The sequence below is a fragment of the Periplaneta americana genome, chromosome 1 (assembly GCF_040183065.1).
Source record: "Periplaneta americana isolate PAMFEO1 chromosome 1, P.americana_PAMFEO1_priV1, whole genome shotgun sequence".
In the NCBI taxonomy this organism is placed as follows: domain Eukaryota; kingdom Metazoa; phylum Arthropoda; class Insecta; order Blattodea; family Blattidae; genus Periplaneta; species Periplaneta americana.
Window position 1 is genome coordinate 124,340,217 of NC_091117.1, and position 12,424 is coordinate 124,352,640.

General features: G+C 35.1%; 1 protein-coding gene across 13 annotated transcripts in view; it reads left to right on the top strand.

Annotated features, from left to right (window-relative positions):
- The window catches only part of Nf1 (neurofibromin 1), a 384,838-nt gene that overhangs the window by 150,358 nt on the left and 222,056 nt on the right, over positions 1 to 12,424 (top strand). For all 13 annotated transcript variants that reach the window (XM_069826894.1, XM_069826901.1, XM_069826976.1 and 10 more), the window contains one exon: positions 10,190 to 10,263. In XM_069826894.1, the coding sequence (XP_069682995.1) occupies positions 10,190 to 10,263 (74 nt within the window). The remainder of the gene's footprint in view (positions 1 to 10,189; positions 10,264 to 12,424) is intronic.

Sequence of the window (12,424 nt, forward strand, 5' to 3'; positions counted from 1 at the left end):
AAAAAAAAAAAAAACAGGAAATCCGAAACAAAATTAAAATTTTAAAGCACTAAATAAGAGCATCAGTCTGCAGTGGGTCCCATTGTGGGTGCGAGGTCGATCTCTTGGCAGAAAGAGGCACTGAAGTCCCACAAATTTCAGCCATGCCTGTGGCACAAGCACTATGCAGAGAGTTTTTCTCAGGGTACTCCCATTTCCCTTTATTTCTTATTTCATCTCTCATCTGCGATAGTTAAAAATAGGCTGGGGTGAAGTCTTGGGGGTAGTACTAGTTTCCGATACTGTGCCTCTGGCCCCTGGAGGTTATCAACAGTGGCGTATACTGGTTAAAGGGTTTGGGCTACCACTGACCCTATTATTACACAAAATATATTTTTAAATCCCTATAATAAAATTCCTTACATATTTATGTGAATTCCAGACGTCTTGATTGGGACGAAAATACGTTGATGACTTCGTCCTTGAAATTACAGTTGGGCCACTTGCAAAGTTTCTGTAGAAATGACTTTTCAATGGATATTAGTGCCAAGCTGGATAAACGTTCTTGTGTATGAGTTGATCTACAGTAGGATTTTATTCTCTTCAACGCAGAAAATGTTCTTTCTACCGATGCTGACGTAGCTGGTATTGTCACAATTAATGTTGCCAATTTAAGGACTTCAGGAATAACTTGGTTCAGCTGGTTTTCATATATGGCAGATAATATTTCATGGATAGGTTTGTTCGAAAAATCAAAGACTTCTGCTGAATATATTACACTTAATTCATTTTTCAAACGTACTTGATCAAAGTGACTGTTATAGGACTGAAATAATTTGTTTAGTGCCTCATTCAGGAAGTTTTCTCTATAAGCAGAAAATTTTTGAGAATCTAGAAGATGTGTGAACTGAAGCTTTCCATAATCAGAAAATCTGTCAGTAATTTCCATGTGCATACGATCTAGTATGCTGTAGTACAGCTGCCTGTATTTCAATTCATCATCTCCTTTTCTTCGCTTTAATGGTGGTTCCATTGTATTGGCTGAAGAATTTTCATTTTCCATATTACTCCATATGGACGGAAACCCACTACGTCTAAACTCGGATATAGTATTTTTTTTTTAACTTTGATACCTCTTGCAAGTAGTATGCTATGTCTAGACTTTTTGTCTGAAGAATATTGTAGAGCACATCTGTATGTGCGAACACTCTATCATAGACTTCAAGAAGAAATATATTCTGAAACTGTGAAAAAATTCAAATATCCTTGAGTCTGCACATTTACAGTGTCATCCCAGTTTTCTTCAGAGTCATTACAAATATATTTTTAAAGAAAGCAGTCCGTTTTTCTCTGTATTCCTTTACTGTATTTACAAGCCGAGATGTAAAATTCAATCTAGTTGGTGCTACTTTTGGGAGTTTCTTGTTCATAAATTCCTTGAGTTTTCTGAGAAAAATGCAGCTAAACCCGACAGTGTTTTGAAAAAAATGCGGCATTCTGGAATGGATGAAGTAGTTTGTTGCAAAACTAAATTGAGAACATGGCTGTAACAATGGACAAATAGTGCTTGAGGATACTTTTCTTGAACTTTTGTTTTTAAGCCATTAATATTTCCCGCCATAACTGAAGCACCATCGTATATCTGTGCAATTAACTTATTGCCGACATTGTATTCTGCTATAACACCTTCCACATGCTGAAACAAAGCAGCAGCAGTTTTGTCCGAACTGACATTTGTGAATCCTATAAACCGTTCTTGAACATTGGCAGTACTGTCGACGTATCTTAAAACAGTGGACAATTGACTCTGATTAGAGCAGTAACTTGTTTCATCAACAACAATGGCCACAAAAGGTTTTATTTTCTTTATCATAACCCCACTTATAGCAAATATTAAGTCATTCTGAATTGCGAGAGAAGTACCACGAAATACTGTTGAACTCTCAAGATGATTGGCCAGTAAATGGTCAAATTCACTTAAGGAACTTAAATATTCAATATAATTTCCTATATTGTCTGATTCCACACTCTCGTTATGACCCTGAAAAGCCAATTCTTGTTTTCCTAGAAAGCAGACTGCATTAATAAGATGCAGTAAAATCTCCCGATTTTTTTTTCACAAGAGATTGTGTTGGTTGATGTGTAGAGCTTTTCGCTTATCTAGCTGTAAATCACTTCTTGTCTTTCCAAAGTTTGCAAAGTTCATGCTACTACAAATATGAGCTTTTGATTTGTCGTATTCTAGGACTGCCGTTCGAAGGGAGTTCATATTAGAAAACCCCTCTTTTGACCACACATTAGTTTCGCGGCTAAATAACAAACATGGCCAGCAAAATAGTTTAGACAGTTTAGAAGTACCACACAACCAATTCCACTTACCATATGATGTTGAAGTGAAATGGCGTGTGTACTCTCGCTGTTTTTCTTTTACGTCCATGGACAAATTTAACTCAGGAGTTGGTCTTTCCATTTTCACAATTTCAACTTTCTCGTTGTTATGTACGATGGTTAAAAGGCACTTTTAATAAACCTTCTATTACACAGTCATTTTCAACACAAACCTCTCCAGAAACTTGTTCTGCCATATTTTTCACAATATCACTTAATTGGGAAATTAAAAACTTAATAATTCACAATTAATATAACTCTTAGACACTCGAACAAATCACAGATTTAAAATAATGCACTGCAAGAACACAATCACATTCATGAGCTAGCATACTAAGCGTATTGCTGCTTTGCGCCTGCGAAGAAACCGATCACGAGAGCAGCAACTCGCCCGGCCTACATTGTACGATGGAAACAGAAGGGAGAGGGGGGGGACGGGCAGTTGTGCAACAGGACAGCGTGCGCGGTACGGTCACAGGCTACCTCACGTAGCAAGCGGTTTCTCCAGCGATGCCACCTTGACAACTTATTTCTTTTCGAGAGCAGAGAGCGCATATAAATCTAACAATTACTTTAATTTTAATTACTGTGGTAAAACTAATACGGTAATACAAAATTATTACATTCTGTTATATTATAAACCTTTTCTTTTGTAATTTCCTTGGGCTACCGCCGGTAGCCCCGGTAGTCCGCAAAATACGCCCCTGGTTATCAAGTACTCTTCTGAGCATGGGACATGGCTCTATTTGAGCTGAGGCAGGATGACCTACTTGTCAGCATCAGGTTCACAAATGCCACTCTGACCACGTATCAAGTTTGAACAATCACTGTCTACAGAAATAAGTACCGAATTTTTTAGGGATGATAGGTTGTGCCTAGGTGATTATGTTTTGCATAGAAACATGGTGTCTGCAATGACCCATTTTCTGGCTATCCAGTGTCAACAACATGTTGTCTATCTGCTTGGAAGTTAGGTAGCTGGCATTGAAAAGAGCACCTTTCATTTGTTTACACTGCTATGCCACTTGTCGACTATGTAGTGCTATGTAATGTTGCTGACTGCTCTCCAGTTAATGTTGTGTTTCTCATTTCGATGGAGTACATGTCATCGTCCTCAACTTCCTTCCTTTTGATCAAGTATCGTCACACTGTAGTATTAAGATACTTACAGCTGTCAAAAAAAAGTGGCCACACTCGTGAACAGTGAATATTTTCTAAGTCCACTACGGATAACAGCGATGTTACATGATGCATGCACTTATAGAAACAGTTTCGGAACTAAGATGTTTAAGCAGGAGTCATTCACATCTGCGTCTTTTAGAGCAGTGATATTGTGTTTCCTTAATGATCCGAAGGTTGAGAGTTCGAGGCTTGTTCAAGTTATTTTATCTTTTTTTATCATTCTTTAGCAGTATAAATAATATTCAAGTTATCATTCTTTAGTGATATAAATAATATTCAAATTACCATTTATATTCTGTTACCGTTCTTTAGCGTTATAAATAATATTCAACTTATCATTTATATTCTCTTATTGTTCTCTTTAGCATTATGAATAATGTTTAAGTCGTCATTTTATTTCGTTATTGTTCATTAGCAATATAAATAATATTCATGATCATGCGCACTGCCTCCTTTCTGGGACTTATAAAGTATCTGTGCGACAAAACGTTTTCCAAGACTGTACCTAGTTCAAGCTAGCCACTTAGAAGTGATAGAACAGAAGATTTTAGAAAGTGGACATAATTTCATGGAAGTTGATTCCATGCATAGTTCAATTGAAACAGCTAAGAAACACACTTCAGTTTATACAATGCAGGACTGGCTAAACATTTTTTGAGTTGCTAGAGCAAATTCACGAAAAGGACGTAAAAAATCTCCCTTTGCTGTAAAAGAATTAAAATTTCATTGTTGACTTGAAAGAACTAAGTAAACAAGCACTAAAAAACAAAACAGTCAACACTGTAGGGAATAAAGTGAGTTTGCTGATGGTCAAATGTCTCAAGTACTGTAAAGCACACCCTGACACTTAGTTCTATTGATATGATCATTCAAGTTCTTATCAATCTATCAATACAAGTGGAAGAGGTCATCAGAAGAGATTGAATGAAAAGATTGAGCTGAAAAAATGTGTGCTAAACATTTGCCAATAAGTACAGACAAAAAAAAAAAAAACAAGATTTGCTGAAACTTTGCAGAAGTGGAGCTATACCAGAAGAAATCCACAGCTGGTATGAACAACTTCCCACCTCAGCATCAATTAAGGACCTGGTACCTGAACCTGGAGCTCAAAACAGTGATAGTGATGATTCATACTAGGAGTACCGGTATTAGTTGTTTTTTTCTGTAAGAACTCCTACAATTATTTTCCGGGAAAATCCACTAAGTCCATATTGTTTACATATTCTTCTCATTAATTGCTAATTAATGTAGTTGAGTGTTCAGAAATGTTATATGAATGCCATATTTCAATTAGACAATGTTGTTAGAAACATTTGTTTCAAATAAATAATTGCCACCTGCATATTTCTATTTTTTTTAGATTGCTAAAACTTCAAATCAGTTTTTCTCAAAACTTAGAAAAATGGAGTTATAGGGTTTTTGCAGAAACCCCACGCTGTATAGGGCACACAATGAGCCAAGGTAGTTTAAGTGCAATGATCTATCTCGAGTCCAGTCCTTGAAAAGCCATGCCTATAAATTCCATTTGACGAACTATCATATCAGTTAGGTAAATAGTTAAAAACAATATTAAAAAAGAAATAGAAGAAGAAAAACATTACTTTGAAACTAACAACAAGTTATGGTCTGTCTTCTGTAATAATTCCTCAGTTCTAAATTCACCAAGATAGGAAACAGTAGATATGTTCCACATTATAATAGGACACAGTTGCACGACAGCACATCTACAAATGTCCATATACCTATCTCCAAAATGTGTCTTATGCAGTGATGAAAATTCCATGACAGTAGATCATCTACACAGATGTTCTACCCTAACTTCACTTCATCTGGAGTCAGCATCAAAACTATTGGGAAGCACGAAGGTGATTAGAGTTTGCGTTTCTCGACAATAGACTGCTATTACTGCTCCTGCTGTCACCATGCTACTGCTGCAACCACCACCACAACAACTATTACCACTACTACTACTATTAGACAATAATGAATTACGGGAGTGACAAGGGGAATCACAGTACCTGGAGAAACAAATTCAGAATATCTTGATCCAACTTATTTCTCACAGAATTTGCTAGAAATCAAACTCGAGCTATTTTGGTGAAGAATCAGTTGAATGAGCCTTGGCTGGATTTTTGTATTAAATATTTTCAACATATGCCATGCAGTGGCATCTAATCTTCGTAAATGAGGCTAAAGGGTAACATGTATTTCTGGTGTAAGTTTTAAAGAACGTCCAATGTGTGGATATATTGCTTAAATATATTTTGTTTTAATAATAGTTAGTGGTGATTCGGTATCACCGAATTATGAAATTAAAGCATGTTTCTTTCTTTTCCACACCTCTGTGTGGATCTTAAAATGTGTGCATGTACAGTGCTCCACACTGAAAATGGTATACCTGGAAAGTTAAAATATCATTCCCACTACTCTGCGCATGCCTGCCTAGCAAAAGCTTTAAACACACGAATAAGAAGATTGTGTATTTTATGCGATGCATTATATTATGACTAGAAAGAGAAGCAAAGCCAGCGAGTGAGCACTTAGCTCATTGCAAAGAATGTAGGATTGGCAATAAATATACCATGTTCAAATTGCACTATTATCACTTTGATAAATTTTAGAATACGCTATTTTTTCTTCTTTATTTATTGTGCTCTGTTTTAAGGGGTTTCTGAAAACACAAAATATTTAAATTGCATAAGTATGTAAAAATAATCAAAACATAAGTAGGCTCTCCTGCCTGGGCTTAACTGACAAGGAAACATTCTGATGGGGGCAGATAAAAAAGTTAAATTTTTTCTTGCACCATGTTAATAATGTCAAAAGAAGTGCTTATACAAATTTTGGCCACTCGACCGCAATTACGAGACCGTCCTGAAAGTAATTTTTCTTGGGGCCGTTTATACAGAAAAGCATAAATTGCATGGAAAGATTTATTGAAACAAATACAGCAATTGTTGCGCTATTTGTCAACATGTCCGCCACTGGAAGTGAGACATTTGTCATACCATGGGACCAATTTTTGTATCCTTGTGTCGCAGAAGTCAGCTGCCTGGGATCAGCCATCTGTACCTCTCTATCGATCCCATATGATAAATGTCTCAATTCCAGTGGGAAATATGTTGAAAAATAGCTCAACAATTGCTGTGTCTGTTCCAAAACATTTTTCCAATGAAATTGTGTTTTCTTTCTGTTAACGGCCCCTGGCAAACTTATTTTTTTACGGCTGTCGTAATTGCGGTCGAGTGGCCAAAATTTTTATAAGCACTTCTTTTGACATTATTAACATGGTGAAAGAAAAAAAATTTAACTTTTTTATCTGCCCCATCAGAATGTTTGCTTGTTAGCTGACACTTGATTACCTGCATTGCTGCACTACGATGGACACTTAAGTCTCTATGCAGTGCTATGTCTGGAAGAGTAATGGTGAAATGAGTTGTCGTACAGTAACTAGCCCTTGCACCCTAAACAGCTATTGGTTTGTTTACTGTACGGTGTCCCTTAATGGTTTCTGCCTTTCACTTATGGGAGGAAGACAATTCACGAAACAAACCTCTCTTTTTTCATTGAGGAAACAAACTTGAGGAAAGAGAAAGAAAATAATAAGATAGCTTTAGAAATAACTGTAATTCATCGACTGTATGTTGATTTTTAAAAAAAGATAAAATAACGGTGGTTATTAAAAAAATGTAGAATTGTGGGTAAGGAATGAAAAGTGTAACCAATATTATTGATAGAATACTAAAAAAAACCTCTACTTTATAGTTTTATAGAATGTGTCATAATCCCTATTTTATAGGCCTATTCTTATAAAACATGTCATACATAACCATAATGCAACAGTAAATTATAAAATGTAAAAACTAATTAATACAAGAGAAACAGTATGTGGATATGTTTATGGACAAATTAAATGCAGAAGTCAATTCAACGACGGTAATTAATAAATAATATAATGTAGCCGAAATTGTTTAAAGCAGTGGTTCCCAAAGGCGGGAAAAAGACCTTTGGGGAGGCCGAGACGTAGATGGGAAGATAATATTAAATGGATTTGAGGGAGGTGGGATATGATGGTAGAGACTGGATTAATCTTGCTCAGGATAGGGATCAAAGGCGGGCTTATGTGAGGGCGGCAATGAACCTCTGGGTTCCTTAAAAGCCAATAATTAAGTAAGTGGTTCCCAAACTGTGGGTCGATACGCACACAATGATATTTTCAAGTTCAAAGAGATTTCTCGCTTTTGTTTTGATAATCCTAGACGAGAAACTTACTTAGTATAAATAGGCCTTTATTAACATACATTTGTTTTCAATTTATAATATAAACATAAACAACATTGTGCATAATATAGAAAAATGTTTCAATATTTATAAAGTAAATAAGTGTTGCAATAAACTTGTCTGTTTTCAGAAAGTAGATTCTTAAATCTGGACTCTGCAGTTGATACTCACACAATGTTTTCAAGTTCAAAGAGATTTCTCGCTTTTGTTTTGATGATAATCCTAGACGAGAAACTTACTTTGTATAAGTAAGCCTACAAGGTTACAAATATAAGAAATTTAGGAGCTGCTTTTGCATGCTCGAGATATTTTTGCATTTTGATCGAAATCTGATTTACGCTGTGTGAGGAAGTCTAGTTTCAACATTCCATCAGTATGTACAGATTTCAGTGAGTTTCTTCCTCATACTTTTTTAATTTTAGTCAGCTGAACATAACTGTCTAAAAACGGTTTCAGTATCCATTTGTGACTGAGTTTCTTCTGGAAATACTAAAAGTTGTTGCTTAAAATTGTGCAAACTTAATTGCATGTCCGCAAAAACAAATTCAATTTGTACTAATACCGCAGCAAAATTTTCTTTGAGTTTTTAATACAGTGGGATGAATCAAATTTCTGTTTGTCAAGTGATGTCAACAAGATGTCAAGTTTCTTTATAAATACATTGGGTAACAGATACCGCAAGCATCATTTTCGATTTGTAGGGCTACTGAACTATAACCACAGCGCCAAGCGGCAGTAATAATTTTAAGTACTAGAAATGGTTGTTCCGTAATATTTCATGTCATGTCGTTCTTTAGGTACCATCCATTGGTTTTCAGTAAAATTATCGTTTTTTTTTAACAGGAATTTGTATTTTTCGAATGGGGTTAAGTACCGGTATGGTAGTGGGGAATCGCAAACAAAAGTCTCATAGTTTTCATCATGTGAACTGAGCACTAGAACTTAGAAGTCACAGCTACAAGACTCGTACCATTTTCAGTGTGAACGACTGTATGTGAGTGTCTTTGTGTGCATGTGTGTAATATGTTCATTCATTCATTCATTTTTTATTTGTCCATAAAAGAGTTAAAACCATAGGATTTGTCAAAGAGAGAGAGAGAAAACAATAATTAAAACAGATACAAATACAATAAAGTAGGTTCAATGTAAACCCACACATATTTCATCTAAATTGTACGGACAGAGGTTTGTTATATGCATGTATATTGCTCATGATTTAGAATGCATTTTCAAAGTTTGGCAAATAAATGTGTTTATCTGTTTCTAAAGTTTATAATTCAGTAGCTGTCATGAGGGTTTATTTATAGGATAAGAGACATTTTATTTATCCGACCATTTATATCTAGTGTATTTGTAATAAATTATTCAAGGAATTACCCTCTTTCAATTTGTCACAAAAATAAGTATAGACATTTATAAACAGAATGTGGTTGGTCTCTGTTGTCAAAGACTAGACAACTAAGTTACATTTTCTGTTCAACTGGTCTCAGATTAATCGATACCCATTTCCTTAAGTCATTGGGAATCAATACACACAAATGATGGTGACCAGTAACATTTTTGAATTAGTATGTTTGCACTCTTTTCTATCAGAGTCTTTCATAATCGTTATCATGTGATATCTGTTACTAAGAGTTGAGAATGAAGTCATTAATGATGGACCTGAAAATATAACTTTGTCGTTAATTTTCATTCTTGGACAGGGGATCTTTCAAACACAGTAAAGCTTCAATATGAGACCAAGGACTTCAGTTACTCATCCAATGAAAGCATAATTTGGATTTTTCTGTCTAAAATTCCATCTCCTTTGGCTAGATTTGAACCTGTGATACTTGAATTCAGAGGAAAGCTAGGTAAACATAATACTGCTGACAATATACAAATTATTTATTTTTCAGTATTAAGTCTTACATCTTTGCTAGAGTTTGTAGTAAAATAATTTTATTCATTTTATAAAACAATCTTTATGGAGATGAATGAAAAACATTTAAAATGAGTTATTGCTGTAACAGATATTAAATTAAAATAATGAGTAACATGTTCTTGCTGTCTGCTCAGGTTATTTTATTTCTCTATATTTCATTTTAACGAAATTTCGTATAATGAATTAATTTCTTTACCAGCACTATTTCATCATACTGGCATTTCACTATGATGGGATTTTATTTTCTTTTTATTGTGCCTTGCATTAGACGTATGTGAAGTATTAGTACTTTATTACTTGGAACTGCAGTAGTAACTTGTTATTAGTCATTTAATGTAATTTTAGAAGAAATTGTGAAGCACGTTGTGAAGTATCTTGTTGTATTTAAATTAGAAAACTGTTTAAAACACAATATTTTTGTTCTTATGCTTCCAGGTCGTGCAGCTTTACAAAAACGAATAATGGCCTTGTTACGCAAGATTGAACACTGTGTAAATGGAGTCCAGCCAGTGAGTAATTTGCTATTTACCTTGCAATACCAATAGTTCAACTGTTAAAATATTGTTGAGATTTTTTTCTGTGTTGTAATAACAAGTTTCGTATTCCGTGTGCTACTACTGTTCAGCAATAATTGTTTTTCATATTTTACCTTTATCATGTTGTGCTATGAGCTTTGAAGGCATGAAACTAGAAATGTTCGTTAAATATCTGACAGTTCACATTTTAAATAAATAATTATAATACATGAAACAAATGAAACATTCCCAGATATCAGATCATAAAAAACTTTAAAATTCACTGATCTCAGTTTTTTTTACAGTTCTCTATAAAAGATTTCCATATTAGATTTAATACGAGGGTCGCTCCAAAAATAATGCACAACATTTTTTTTTTCTTATATTTTTTATTCTACACCTTTGCAATTTTGGAGGTGATAGATACATCCTTCCTGCTTGTATTCAAATTTAATTTAAGTCATTTCCATGAGTGGCACCATGATAGCATTCCTTCAAGATGGCTGCTGTACTTGACGTTCGTCAGAAGCAATGTGCTGTTATCGAGTTCCTGTGCTGTGAGAACGAGAAGTGGGAAACATTCACAAGAGGGTGAAAAAGGTGTACGGAGATCCAGCTGTCGATCGCAGTATGATTAGTCAGTGGGCAAGCAGATTATCTGGTGAAATAGGGCACCCAATATTCGGGATACTCCTCACAGCGGCAGATCCTGCACTGCACGAAGTCCTGATAATGTGCAGTGCATTAACAACATGTTGTGACTGACAAATGCATAACAGTGAAAGAATTATCACTCCAAGTTGGAATAGGAGAAGCAAGTGTGTGCAGAATATTGAAACAATTGGGTTTAAAAAAGGTTTGTGCCAGGTGTGCTCCAAGGATGTTTACAGAAGCCCACAAAGAAACCCGAAAAACAGTGTGCAGCGAACTTTTGGACCAGTATGAGAATAGTGGAGATGACTTTCTTGCAAGAATTGTGACAGGAGATGAAACATGGCTCCACCATTTTGAACCAGAGAAAACAGTTAGACAAGGGAGTGGCATCATGCAAATTCACCAAAGAAAAAGTAATTCGAAACTGCGCCTTTGGCAGGAAAAATTATGGGTACTGTGTTTTTCGATTCAGAAGGACTCTTGCTTGTGGATATCATGCCACATGGAACCACCATTATTCTGACGTGTATGTGGCAACTCTCAAACTTCAGGCTCGACTGAGTCATGTTCGACCACATCGGGAGAAGCAGGATGTTCTGCTATTGCATGACAATGCACGATCACATGTCAATCAAAAGATCACAGATCAGATCAGAAAACTTGGACAACACTGAAACACCACCTTACAGTTCTGATCTGGAACAATGCAATTACCGTCTCTTTGGTAAACTGAAGAAATCCCTTTGTGGAACTAGGTTTGTGGAACACTGCTGAAGAGTAGCTTAGGTATGTATGTTGGCCAGACTTTTACCATGCAGGTATACAGGCCCTCATTCCAAGGTGGTGTAAGGCACTTGAAAGGGACATTATGTGGAAAAGTGTCATTTGTTCCTAAAAGATGTATCTACATTCTGTGAAAATGGCAAAGCTGTGGGATAAAAATGTATTTTTTAAATAAATGTTGTGCATTACTTTGGAGTAACCCTCATATTATACTAGTATGTTTTCACTTATTTATCAAGATGTGATTTATTTGGTTGTGTGACAATCCAGCTGGAGAAGTCCAAGTATATTTATGTATTTCCTTATGCAAGAATTATGTACTTTTCACAATTACATTTTTTGACATGGCAAAGTTGACTAACCTAACTCCATTATCATTAGGCCTACTTGTTACGTGTTAAGGTCTCTTTTCCAATAATCGGTTTAAAAATATCCTCCTGTCCTATGCATTATACTAAATCATAATTCATAAAATATCCTGGTATCAGGAATTTTACAACATTATTTAATGGCCAGCAAGCAATGCTGTACATTCTGATTTAGATGTTTCATGTTTGAAATAGTGAAAACTCACATCATGATTTATTTTATAAATATGATCAATGAAAATTATGAATTAGATATATTATATTAGTATTGTAAAATTTGTGTAATTTTGATTCTAGTAGGCCATGATATTGATATAGGCCTAATGCTTTTCAATATCGATGAAGAAATA